The sequence below is a fragment of the Sminthopsis crassicaudata genome, chromosome 1, assembly GCF_048593235.1.
Source record: "Sminthopsis crassicaudata isolate SCR6 chromosome 1, ASM4859323v1, whole genome shotgun sequence".
NCBI lineage: Eukaryota > Metazoa > Chordata > Mammalia > Dasyuromorphia > Dasyuridae > Sminthopsis > Sminthopsis crassicaudata.
Genome location: NC_133617.1, coordinates 226,916,218 through 226,930,571, shown reverse-complemented (window position 1 = coordinate 226,930,571; position 14,354 = coordinate 226,916,218). Strand labels below are relative to the sequence as shown.

The window sequence follows — 14,354 nt, the reverse complement described above, 5'->3', positions numbered from 1 at the left end:
GATTTCAGTCAGTATTTATGTTGCCAGGTGCATTAATGCGTTGGAGAATGGAGAAATCTCCCAAGTTGGATCCAGACTACGACCAAACACAAAGTATTGTGCCTAACCCCAGGGGACCATGTTACTCTCAAACACACAAAACCTTTTAGCATACTGGCACAGACAATAAATGAGGCTCTGAAAGTAGGACCACTATTGAAGCAGCCGTCTAACATTATTTCGGACTGAAGAACCGAACACAAAAAGGAAGTGTGTTCTATGCTGAGGTACACACCTCTTCCTCTGAACTGTCACTCGGGTCATTGTCTAGTGAGGCGCTCAAGGAGGCTGCCTTGGGCTCCAGGTAGCAGAGGCACATAGCCAGAGGGAAGGAAAGAGTGAGGGCATACGGCACTGAGAAAGAAGCGGACAGCAGAAAGAAAAAGATGAAGAGGAAGCAGGGCACAAGCGATGGAGAGCGAATCGGAAGGTAATGTTGCAAGTTCGCAGGGAGCAAGTTGGTTTCAGAAAGGTTGGGGAAGGAGAGGTACCCATCATCGTCTAGAAGAGAAGGAAATGACTCCGGGAGTTGCAAGGAGAAGGAAAACAGCGTTGCACCTTTGCAAGTTTGTTGTTTGTAGCTAAAGGCCAGGTCTTGATCCCCTGCGTAAGCTTTCCCTTTCCCATTAGAATCCAAGTCAGGCTCACCACGAGTCTGCCCAGTGTCTTTGGCTGGCTCACAACCTAACGCTTTTTGAACATTCTCCTTACATCTCCTACGGAGGGTTGCTGGAGATGCACTGGGACCATTATATGAGGATGGTGAGGAGGAAAATGAACTGTTGCCAAGCCAAGGTGACTGATGAGAGAGAGGAAAGAGAGAAAGAAAGAGAAAGCAGCAAAAAAGGTGCAAAAAGGACAAAAAGAAAATAGTAATTAGTTCATTTTCTTCTAGTAATAAGTATAAAATTATAAAACAAGAATTTTTAGCACTAGGGTTGTTCAAGAATTAAAAAAAATATTCAAGCTGCATGCTAAAATTATCATGAATGGTTAATGGCTACAAATTAAAAAAAAACATATAAACAATATTTTTTGTTAGCCTACCTATGAAGTTACACATAAGTATATACATATATTAATATACATTTAGAAAAGCCACAACATGGGAGTTTTTTCATGTTCAACTTGATGAAATTGAAACAGCTGTAAAATTTCTGCCAAAAAAGATTTTAAAAGTACTTTCACTATGACAAAGACAACAAAATATTTGGAAATGTTTTGGGGTCTGACAACAGAAATAAATGAGCTTGACAACTTGAGATACCAAGACTCTCCATAACCTTTCCCTGACCTCTGGCTGAAAGAAACATTATTGATATTTAAGCTGGTTGAAAAATTAACAATAAATCTTGACCTGGTACAATATTTTTACCACTATTTGAGCTATTAAAATTTGAATTTTTCCTCTCATTCCTTTTCTTTCTTTTTGCAAGGCAACTGGGGTTAAGTGACTTGCGTAGGGTCGCACAGTTAGTATTTATCAAGTGTCTGAAGCTGTATTTGAACTCAGATTTTATTGACTTCAGGGTTGGTGCTCCATCCACTGTGCCCATCTGTTTCACGAAATATTCCCTGCCCCCCTTATTGCCTTTCAAAAGACTAGTATAATTGGGATACTATATTAATGAGTAATCTGAAACAGATATAAATGAATTTTTATCCAACTAGTTAATAATAAACTAAATTAGACTTTTTTAAACCACTCACAAAAAACTCAGGATTTCTTTAAAAAATTTTGGTCCCTATAAATATCCTTTAAAATGAAAACAGCAACTGGTATTAAGAAATTAATAAGAAAAATTATGATATAAAGAGATAGTAAAATTAATATATATATTTTAGTTTGTTTCATTGCCGTAGTGTTTAGCTCATAAAGAGAACATTTTTAACCTAATCTTCAATTATTTTTAATAGAATAAGAACAGGTATTTCCATGGATGATCTCTTGTCTTAGATTAGTCCAGGATGTCCAAAGAAAGGTAAGATTTAACCTCACTGCAATGTGTCAGGCAGTCTCATTACATTTCATTATGATATTGGCTATTTGAATTGTTCAATACAAAGATACAGCCATCATTTAATTTATCTAAATCTCATAATATCTAGTGGAATAAACAATGCTCTGCTCAGAGGCAACCTATGACTCAGGGATAGAGGACTGGAGAGGGAGTCAGGAAAATCTGAGTTCAAGTCTGGCCTTAGATACTTATTAGCTGTATGATACTGAATAAATCACAGAACCTTTGTTTGCCTCACTTTTCTTAAATGTAACATAGAAATGATAATAACACTGTTATCTCACAGGATTTTTGTGAGGAACAAAAGAGGGAATATTTGTAAAATAAGCACGTAGCCCAATGCATGCCATACATTAATCTCTTTAAAAATTTTATTCCTTTTCCTTTTGGGAATAATGAAAATCTGGGTTCTAGCTTTAGGTCTACCATGGTGGGAACCTGCACAAAATATAATAAAGTATAATCTCTCTGTACCTCAGTTTTACCACTTGTAAAACACTATCTACTCTGTCTCAAAACATTTAGAACATGAAGAAATTAGTTGTAATGTTTTTTATTTTAAAAATTAATAATATGATATACTATCATTATTAGTATTCTTAATTCAAAGACTCCCATTAGGAAGTATGGTCCCCTTTATGCTAATACTTTAGTGAATCTTGTTCTTAATAAATAAAGAAAAAAAATTACAGATAAAACTTGTCACATCTGAAGTAGCTCAAAGGAAATTTAACTTTGAAAACAAATTAGAAATTTTACAAAGAATTTTCAATGCAAAAGGGACTTCATGTATGCTAAATAGCTTGTGTAATTATCATTTTTTAAAGCATATCACTTGTGCTCAAATCCGTGATAGAAAGCAGTATTCCATATTAAGCACCCTGACATTTTACACAACTATGCATTGGCATCTAAAACAGGTGTCGTCCAATAATGGATGAGAAAACCATGTTGACTCAAGTGGCCTCTCAATAAAATCTGGGTCAGGACAGTGGCAGGCTATTTCAGGTATTTGAGTCTTTATCCCAAATGACTTCCAGAGTAGACTATATACAAAGCATCTTCCCTTTCCTTTGGCTACCTGAAAGGAACACATCTTTGACGCAGGGTTTATGTATGTACCATGTTAATAAATCAGTATTTATTTTCAAGCCTAACCCTATGAATAGTAATAATTGTGAGGCCCTACTTAGGAACAGTGCATATCCTGGATTAGTAAGACCCATTTACAGCATTGTCCCCCAGGCTTGTTCTGTCAAATTCAAGGAAATATGGAGAGATGGGAAAGCAAGAAGCCTGGAAACTGGGTCAGTCAGGCAGAGAAGCATTTTCTAGCAACTGTGAGGTAATCTGAACTTTTATTTTTTCTATCATAGGCAGTTAGAATAATGTCTCAACTAATACCTCCAAAAACTAACTAATAGTCTGGCTTCAAGGAAGTATTCTCGGCATACATTATGCAATATTTTACAAAACTTCTCCATTAGAACAACTCACTGAAATTTGGGATGAAATGATTTCTAAAGACAAAACTCTGCAGCAGTATTTTAGAAGTAATAACTAAGATAAAAGATCAAGGGATATAAGGGACAAGTAAAATTCAATTAGTCTATGTTTTGGGGCCTTGGTGTTTAGTAAAGTGCTTTCTGAAAAATGTTCAGGAATGAAGGATTATAAAAAAGAGTTAATAGATTTCAGTCACTGGGTCCATGTCAAAGTCTTGGAAGGTAAAAATGTTGCATCCACCCCAGTGAATGGGCTTTTAGGATACACGGCTTTGCCAAGTTTATGATGGATATTATTATTTCCCTTGGGTACATTTCAGCCACAATTCTAATCAGTTCTCATCCAAATAAAACATTTCAAAAACACTAGATTTTGTGGATGAGTTTATATAAAAAAATGAATATACCCTACTGCCACATGTTTTAGTTAATACAATTAGTATTTGCTTTAAAAACCATTCCCACTAAGTGATTATTTTAAAGCCATCCAAAAAGAATGCTGTTAAGTGTATTCAAATTGTAAAGCTGCTATAAACAGCATGAAGCTAGTAAAACATTTAGCATATAACTATCATTCAGCTAGATTAACTCAATTTCTTAAAAAAAACAACACCTAAATCATTGGCTTATTTACAGATAAGTTCAAATGAAGTAATACAATATTAAATAAACTTGAAGTTTATAAAGTTTAAGTTCTTAAAAGTTATAATGAATATCTTTAAGGAAGACTACAAATAATCTGAAAATTCATGTTTTATTTTCTACATTTTCGCTACATTTTAATATCTAGTTAATTTATTCACTCAATCCGAGAAAACATGCCATCTAGGAAAATCACCTTTTACTAGTTTGTAGAAAAGTAACAGAACAGATCAACATTTAATTTAACTTAGTATACTTGGACATTATAGGCCCTTATTTGGAGGCATTCTATTAAAAGATGCCACTGGGAAAAAAAATCATCAGAATTACATTTCACTATAGAATCTTATGTTATTATCCACTATATTAATCATTTATATTTGAAGAGTACCTATCCGGAAGACTATAATTCTATGTAATCTTGGGGAGTTCTTCTGAAGTTCAAAATATCTCCACTAATTAATGGACAAAATCAGATGCTATTTGATCCTAAAAGTAATGATTTTAATTTCAGTGTATATCAGCAACCAGTACTCATTTCATAGCTCTATTCATTTAAGAAGTACCACTCTCCTACTCCTTTCTCTTACTTATTTACCAAATTTTCCATAAGATTTATAATGTTTGAGTTAATTTATTGGAAGGTTGTCTTAATAGTGCCTGAAACACAGATCGTCATAAAAAAATAAGACTTAGAGTAAATAAGCAGCAAGCACTAATCAATAGAATAATAAAAATAACTATAATAATGAGGAAGATGTTTGCCTCTAGGTTCAAACTAGCTTTTTATGTAACTTTTATTTGTTTTGATTTCCCTAATTAATTCACAGTCATTAATTGCTATGATGACTGCATGCTTGCTAGGTGGCTGTGGCCAAACTGTGCACCACTAATAGTCATTTTTGGCTTAAGATATTTTCTATAGATTTTGCTTGGTCCTCAAATAGAGGTCTGCCACTAGCATCATACTATTTTGCATTTATAAGATCCATGGAAAGAGATGGCAGATAAATATACAAACTGTAGTTACTAAATACATATAAAAAGAGGAATGATAATTTTGTATCTTTCTTAGCAGAAAAAAACAATAAACTAAGGAGTGGAATAAGAAAATGGGGCCAGAAAAATGCAGGAAAACATCTATTTGAGTCTAAATTAGGAATCAAAGTCACATATTATTATCCCCCATATATTATATAGCTAACATAAAATCAAATTTTAGAGATGCTATCAAGTTAGCTGTTCAAAGTCTTACATAGAATCTCATTTGTTTAAAAATATTTCAGAAGTAAACAAGAGTTTTAAAAATAAGTGAATGGATGAAGTTGACAACATTTATATGGCTAATGTTAAAATAAATGTGAATCATCCCATGACTTAACACATTATTTGCTTACTTCCTCTAATAATGCCTTGATAGTCCCCAGAACAGTGTTGTAAAACTGCAGAAGAAGCCTAGAAAAATCTACCTTTGCCTCATGCCGTATTGCTGAGACTGGAGTGACTTCTTCAGCCTTTTTCCTCCTGTCCTCTTCCTCATCACGCTCTTCTTCTGCCTTTTTCTCCGGCGTCACAGTTGTTATCAAGTTGGTCTGAGAGATGCCCTTTGTCGTGGCGTACTGGCCAGTACCAACCTCTGCAGCAGACATAGAATCCTTCATGTATATTTCATGGTTTTCATTCACTGATGCTAAAGACAAATATAAAAAAATCTGAAATAGTTAATTCTGTATGATATTAAAAGGCAAGTTAAAAAATATCTCCATTATTATCAAAATTTCCCCACATATCAGAAAGCTTGGAAAATTGGCTGATGAAGTTTGCTACTTAGGGCACACATAGCTTTTCTATATTTTGTATACTCAGGTTTGCAAATTCTTTCAGTGCTTAATACACACAATGATCAGAATGATTTTAGCCAATCCCCATGCTCACTGGTAAGTAATATTCTGAAAGAAAGAGCTCTAAAGATTTAAGCAACTGGAAAATACAGGAGGAAAAGCCTGAGTTGACCCCTCCTCTAATAGACAATCAGATACCAAGCTGCAACTCCTATAATTCAGCCCATTCAATGCCAGTTCTTTTTAGCAGATATATTTGCTTCAATATCCAAGGCTAGGAAATGGTGTTAGGTTGAAAAAAAAATTACTAGAATTTTTGGAAATACCTTCCATTAACAGGTATTATATTAGTAATGGTCTTTATTAAAAAATGTCCCCAGGATACCTGGAAACATAATCCCCATATATTAAAGTCATCATGATAATTAAACACCACTGTCTAGCCAGAGATGAATAGAACAGGTGGTAACTGATCAAATAAGATGAGAAACACTGAAAACTCCACTGCAGTGTAACCTAGCGGCAATGAAAGGAAACAGGCATTTGTATTACATTCGGGAAGCATCACAAACAGATGCTAAATGGAAGCCATGCAAATGCAATGCATGCAGAGCATCTAAGATTTAAGAAACGTCCTTTTATATTGTGAAAAAAATTTAATAAAAATACCCAAATTGCAAAAAATCTAGTGTTAATCATTTTAGGACTTGAACGTCATAAAACTTAACAAAATTTGTCTCTAAATACACAATAATTAAACAAACAAAAATAATGAACTGTAATCAGTGTTTGATTTAAAGCCCTTTGTATATTCAAACAAAATGGCAGAAAAGGATTCTTAAAATCCTTGTAGTAGAAAAATCATTTCACTAAACACTTTTCTTCAGAGTACATTCCTAAATCTTAAAAGTTCCTTTAAAAGGTTTCAAAAAAATTTTAACTCATGATATTTCTCTGGACTTGCTCTCTTAAATACAATACAGCTAGGTAAAAAAGCAATTTATGCCTCAACATGCATTTCCCAGCTTGCAATTAGCACAATCCCAATCCATGAGAGACAAGACATACTAACATCATTTTTGTGCAGGGAGAGGAAGAGATAGGATGTTATTAGCACATATACTGACAATGTTTTTCCCTTTCATAGCAACAAACATCATACCAAAATAATTACTACAACCACATTCAAACCAAATATGTTCTCTTAAGAAAACATAACAAAAACACCAGTGAAATAAAAATTTAAAAGACATGATTTCAATAACCTAGATTTCTTAGATGTTTAATATAAAAGACCTAAATCAGACTCTTTGATTAAGAAAGTCAAGTGAGAATATCAGTGTGAGCAGAGAGAAATGAATATTACTAAGCTAGAAAAAGTAATCGGGATATTCTAATCTATATCCAACTTTTGGCAATCCCAAACTGAGGACAGGGAATAGGGATGTGTTCTAAAGTACAGATTTAAATTAATTATTTCTAATATAGAATAAATTTCCCCAAACAATGCTACCAATGGTGACAATATATTTTGGAGCATAACATAAATGTTAATTTCATCAATGTCCACATCTGAATAGTATTGAATTATCTATCATGGACAACAGTATTTCTAGGTGGAAATAAATTCTGAGTTTTCCCTTAGACATGCATCTAATAAACATTTCCCTTCCATGACAATTGAGTATAAGTGGAAGGGGAAGAGAAGGGTTGAGAGGTAGAAAAAGTACCTATAATACAGATAACATTATTCTGAAACAATCATATATCAACAAAATTTCATCATACATTCATTCGACTTAATCATCAATAGTGAGTAATGCCGTTAGGTTTGTTTGATTATTAAGGAGTTCTTTTTGTTTGTTTTTTGTTTTTTGTTTACAACAAATGACATTAGTTTCAAACCCTTAACAGTTTCTATAATAGTCAATTTATACCAGTAGTATGATCATTTCTATCCACCATTATTAGTCAATTATAAAAACTAATTATATTAATTAATTGAAAGCAAGAGCACATATATCACACTTTCTGGAACTTTCTGGAATTGTCAACAATCTTGCTTTGAAGATTTATTTAGGGTTGACTTGAAAACAGACATATAGTTCTATGACTGGCATTTTTTGGTATTACAACACATCTGTCTCGTGAATCAAAAATTTCCTTAATTTCTTTTTTTTTAATATTTAAAAAAATAATTTCCTTAATTTCAATAAATTCTGAGTAGTTAAAAAACTAGCATTGGAGTTAGGAAGACCTGGAGTTAAATCTCTACTATATACCTAATGTATAGCACCGGACTAACCACTTAACCTTTCTCAGGTAATTCCCAGATATCAATATACATTGGCAGAGGGAATTTTCCCTATACCAATGAAATCACAGTTTCAATCCCATCCCTATCAAAACAGGGTACTCTACCATGAAGAAGCTGAGTTCTTCATTTCCTACCCCCCTTGTCTACATTTTGATCTATATGAAACTGGAAAATATATAAATTAAGGCTTTAGGTAGACTTACTATTTTAAAAATTATCATCCTGTCATACATAACAGTTTTTCCTTTGACATATGATGAGGAAATGCGATTTTATAAAAAAAAAAAAAAGTTTTGACTTTTCTTGAGCCTAATCTTGATCCTAAGTAGCGATAATTCTGAAGTTAGTCAATAACTCTTACCCCCATCCAGGCTGCGGGACATTGTGTACCGTTTGCTAGAAGAACGTTCAAAATAAGGTGCCGGCCGGTCTATCAGTGCACTAGCTCTTCTAGTTTGGGCTTGCGTTCTGCCACTATAGCGGAATTTGGAACCCAAGGTAAGGAATTTCTTTGGCGGTGCTTCTGGTAACAAGAGCCTAAGAAGTATCGGGGTGAAAATCATCATTAATAATTCTCTTTCTCCCTCTCCTCCTCACCCCCAACACAGTCTTATGGAAAATGAAATACTATAGATTCTTCTGTCGTTTCAACAAACTTTTATTTAAATATCAAGCTAAGAAAATTGATTTAACAAAAGGAGTACAATTCAGTTCCAATGCCATTTCTCTGAAGAACAAAAAGCAATTAGGTAATGTTAATGATCTAAAGCAGTTACTTCCCAAACCAAAACATCTCAGGCTTCATATATTGGTTTTTATGGGCAGAGTTTTATTATTTATTACACACATAAGAAAGAGTAGTAATGAATAAATTTCAAAGAAATAAAGACTGTAAGAAATAGTCTGAGGGGAGAAAAAAAGATTATATTATAAAAGAGAATAGGAAAAAATATTATATTATAAAAGAGAATAGGATTCTAGAAACAGTGCCAAGGAAAAGGTTACAGTAGAAATTAAGAAAAGTTGGAAAAGTGATGAAAACTTCATTATAAAAATGTACATGAGCCCCAAACTAATTGTTTGCAAATCACTAATTCTTTAGTTGGTAAATAAATACTTACTTCTGAATTTTAAATTATTTCTTCCTCTAAGAAATCTTCCTTAGCACAATTAATTGCTTACAATTTGCTTCATTAGCTGAATTATTCTACAGCTGTAAAAAATAGAAACAAAAGGTCTCTACTTACCTGAAAAATGTGTGGTGTTCAACGCATACTTTCCATAAACGCTTTGCAGCTCGATGGTTTGGCAACTTAAACCCAATGGTGCTTTCAAATTGTTCGAACTAGATGAGAGAAAGGGGAGAAAAAACTTTAACTGAAAATTGATTTTTTTTATTAAAAAATTATATATAATGCTTTCTATGATAAATATAATAGGCTTGAAAAGTTTGCAAAGATCATTAGAATTCTCACATAATTATATTTAACACATCAAATTTATGGTGGTTTTTATATATTTTTAAGCTTTTAAGTAAATTTAGTTTTCACAGGAATGTCTCTTCCTTGTAATAATCTTCTATACCTCAAACTTAAGAGAACCTACAATCCTTCTTTAGCAAACAGTCAACTTTGCTACATACAAATCATATATGCATAAAAGGTTAGTGAATAAAATTTCTGAGGATTCTATGAAATTCTTCAATTTTATTATTCACCCAACAATATATACCCTATTTATTTGGTGGCTAAATTTGATCTAACATGAATTATCTTGACAAATGTAAGATATTTTGGTCTCCACTGTATAAGTTCAGTGTTCTTTTTTAAAAAGTCTAAAAGTTTGTGTAGTTTTCAGAATGATTTCATATTCTTTGGGCACTTCACTAAAATTAAAAAAGACTTCATTGTGTCTAGATTTTATTTTGATGTTTGCTCAATTGAATTGATAACACTACCCTATAGACCACCAGAGGGCAGTAATCATAAACCTTAAAAGTTCATCACTACCTTTGTACCATAAATTTGTTGAATGTCCTCATTCATCAATATCTTTTTTTTCACTCAATTCTCCACTTGTTTCCTATAAAAATGAGTCATAAGCAAAGTGGTTCATATGGCCATCAATGAAAGTAACAGATAAGGGAGAAGACATACAAATTCAGCCTGGTTTGAACTGCTCTTCATTCTCTTTGAGCTATTAAGATTAGGTTAGTGCTTCTGGGAATGGCTGAGATAGAAAAGCTTGAAGTTGCAGATAATTGTGTTCTGTATTCTCATTTATCATGTAAGGAATAATGCACAGGTGACAGCATAAACCATTCTCCAATAGGCAATGATACTATTCAGTGCATTTATGTCTATATGTATATTAGCATTCATTTCTATGATGTTGCCTCTAGGCTATATTTATTAAATAAAATTAATGTAATATCAAGTTAAATATATAGGAAAAAACCTTTTTTAAAAAATCTACAAACTTTGTAGTTTAAAAATTATTTCTTTATTTCTCTTGCTTTTTAAAAAAGTAGTGGTATATTTTCTCCATAATGAAATTGCCATTAGAAATAAATAGTTTGAAGAACAGTTTTCAAGATTCATTCCATATTAGACATATTCATTGATCAATATTTGGGATTCCATCAGTCTATAAATCTTTCCTTTAAAAACTATGATATTGGGGCAGCTAGATGGTACAGTAGATAGAAGACCAGCCCTGAAGTCAGGAGGACCTGAGTTCAAATCTGATCTTTGACACTTAACTTCCTATTTATGTGACTCTGGGCAAGTCACTTAACCTGAATTGCCTCAGCAAAAAAAACACAAAAAAAACACAGAAACAAAAAAACCCTACCATATTAAGTATTAAAGCACTCAAAATTAAAAATGTGTGTATGTGTATGTATAATATTTTATTCAGGGAAGCAATGATCATAAGCCACTACTAATGTATACTTGTATTATAGGAAGATAAAGCTATGTCAGACCACATATTTCCTTTATACATGTAGTTAGTTAATTTGTTAGAATAGAGGAATTCCAAGGTCATATTATATTTTGGTTTTAGCATATGTATAGGATGATTATCTGATTCGATGGATTTAGAATAATTGATTGATGGAATCCCAAATACTGATCAATGAATATGTCTCAATATGGAATGAAGTTTGTAGTGAATGTCATAAGATTTTTGTCCTTTGCCCAATTCTATTCAATTAAAAAATAAATTACTAGCTTTAAAGAATAAATTAAATGCTTGCAGATTAGCAGATGACATAAAGTTGTAAGGTATCACCAACATGATATGTGACAAGCTCTTGATAAGTTAGAAGATGGGCAATTCTAATAAGATCAAATGTAATAGTAACATTAATAGCTAGTATTTATATAACACAAAAAAGGTCAGAAAAGTGCTTTATATATGTTATCTCATTTCAGTGTAAAATCTTATATCTAAAATAAAAAATAAAAACAAAGAGTGGATGAAGGAGATATCCCTAGACAACAGTTCCTATTAAGCTGTTAGTGGACTATAAGCACTATGAGAGTCAATGGTACAGCAGATTTTTGGCTTCCTGATCAAAATTATGATGTTCAAAATGAAGACAAACATGATCCTACTGCACTGGATCCTAGCACCATCATATCTACTGTATTTGTTCACTTCGATGAAAAACAATTTAGAAAAGAAGCTGCAATATGTCTGAGAAACTGGTTACAATGGTGAAGAGATTCAAAATCATGTCATACAAGAACTGTTGAGGGATACAAGCAGTTTTACCCTAAATACAACACAATTCAGGAATTGTCTATTAAGCAAAAACCATTTGCAATGCAGTATGCCATGTAATGAAGATTCTAAAACAAAAAAGGCATTGGTTCCATTCCCTTAAGGAGGTTACATTATTTTTGCTGGGAGTGGAGAATAGGGTACAATACATACATGTATAAATAAACATAAAGTAATTTTATGACCCAGTGAGTAGTAACAACTAGGGATGGCTTTTGGGAAAGGATAGGAAACTCTTTGTATTGCATATGGCTTCTGAAGTGAATTTTGAAGTAAGTTAATAATTGTTCAAGAATATATCTATATCTATATAGATATCTAAAGATATTTTAGAATATAGTGTAGAAAGAATATTGTTGTAGGAATCAAGATGTGTTCAAATTCTACCTCTGGAGATGATGATTTCTCTAATGAAGTGTCTAGATGAAGATATCTAACCAACTACTGTTGGTGTGAAGCTAGAATTTAGGAATGAGAGATAAGAGCTGAATAAATATCTGGTATTCAACTGAGAAAAATATGTTGAACATAACTGAGTAGCTGAGATCAAGAAAAGATAGAAACTATGAAAGGAGAAAAGAGGACAAAGGATGAAGATATATGTGGTTAAAGAAAAGATGAACAATGGTTCAGTAAAAGATAATGAGAAATGATTGAATAGATGAGAAGAGAACTAGGAGAGAACAATGTCCTAGAAGTCAAGGGAAAAGAAAATAAAGAGAAGAAAGAAGTGCTAATGGTATAAAAACCTTTATAGAGGTCAATGAGAATGACTGAAAAAAATTCAGTTAGTAAAGAGACTGTTAGAAAGAAAAATTAGATATTTTCAGAAGTTTCAGAGATGACATCAGAATCACAAGATAGTTGTCTTTAACTATATTTGCTTGGTTTTAGATGACAGAAATAAGAGAAATGCTTATATTTTACATTTAAATAACAGAGTTGTGTTGATGTATAATGAATTGCCTCAGGTTATAATAGGCCTCCCAGCATCACATGTCTTCAAATGAAGAATGGATGATCCCTGTCAGATAAGTTTGTAAAAGAAATCTTTGTTTTATAGATTTCAGAAGTCCTTTTGAACTGAAATTCTATGATTCTATGACAATTCTTGGAAACAAACTATAAGATTGAAAAAATAGGACACGAGAAAATACAAATGAAAGAAATATTTTAACATATTTCTGATTATCAGAAAAGTTACAACAAATTCTTCCAGGTATTTGGAAATGATTATAAATGTATTAGTGATGAAGATATTCAATTTGCCCAATAATAACTTAAATGTTAACATATATTTGCTTACCTCTCCTGGTCTGATTTTTATGTAAAAATTGTTCCTTTTGTAAGAAATTTTCAGAACCTTTGGCCAGGCAAATCTATTTATTCGGAGTCTGTCTCGATATATCAAAAGACCACTTGCACAAACTCCTAACATAATTTCTACTCCTTCGGAGTCCTGGGGGGGGGGAGAAGGGATAGAAAACAGCAGAAATTTAAAAAATTATGTCAGTTCTTTTCTTTTCATTCATCTAGTATCATCACCACAATTTATACACCTGTTGAGTGTCATTATTTACCAAGTGCTATCACCCCATAAAAGCATCATATTTAAAATTCACACCAATCCTGTTACATAATAGTATTTATATTTGTAAAGTACTTTATAAATATTACCTCATTTGATCCTCACACAAACCCTGGGAAGTAGGTACATTATCATTCCCATTTTATAATTGAAGAAATCAAGGCAGGAGTAAACATTTCTTCAAATAGCTAGTATATATACAAGGCTGGATTTGAATTCAGCTATTTCTGGCTCCAGATCCAGTACTCTGTTCACATAGCTGCATAGTAGTTAAATGAATTACTATTTTATCCATTTTATAGATGAGGAAATTGATATTTATAGAAATTAACTGATCCGCCCAGTGTTAATTAAAAGGGCACTTGACTTGGTATCTAGATCTTTGGACTTCAAGTTCAGCACCATTTCTTCTATACTTCATCCTTTTAAAGAATCCTTTTTAAATCCTTTTAAAGAATCTGTAATTTAGCATACCACGATTAAGTTTCCATTATTCATGTATGTTACTTGAGGACATTTTCATTAGAGAAATCCTACAGATTTCTGCATAGCAAACTTCATAGGCAAATAGTCACAAACATTTACTAAACATACTGATCACTCAACAGAAAT

At 32.4% G+C, this 14,354-nt stretch overlaps 1 protein-coding gene across 31 annotated transcripts in view; it reads right to left on the bottom strand.

The window, feature by feature from the left end:
• The window catches only part of EPB41L3 (erythrocyte membrane protein band 4.1 like 3), a 349,128-nt gene that overhangs the window by 80,487 nt on the left and 254,287 nt on the right, over nucleotides 1-14,354 (bottom strand). For 24 of the 31 annotated variants that reach the window (XM_074275655.1, XM_074275428.1, XM_074275433.1 and 21 more), the window contains 4 exons: nucleotides 13,461-13,613; nucleotides 9,613-9,710; nucleotides 8,727-8,902; nucleotides 5,677-5,897 (listed from right to left, as the gene is read on the bottom strand). In XM_074275655.1, the coding sequence (XP_074131756.1) occupies nucleotides 5,677-5,897; nucleotides 8,727-8,902; nucleotides 9,613-9,710; nucleotides 13,461-13,613 (648 nt within the window). Of the gene's footprint in view, nucleotides 1-274; nucleotides 839-5,676; nucleotides 5,898-8,726; nucleotides 8,903-9,612; nucleotides 9,711-13,460; nucleotides 13,614-14,354 lie in introns of all 31 variants that reach the window. The other 7 variants (XM_074275491.1, XM_074275542.1, XM_074275508.1 and 4 more) reach the window with 2 other exon arrangements.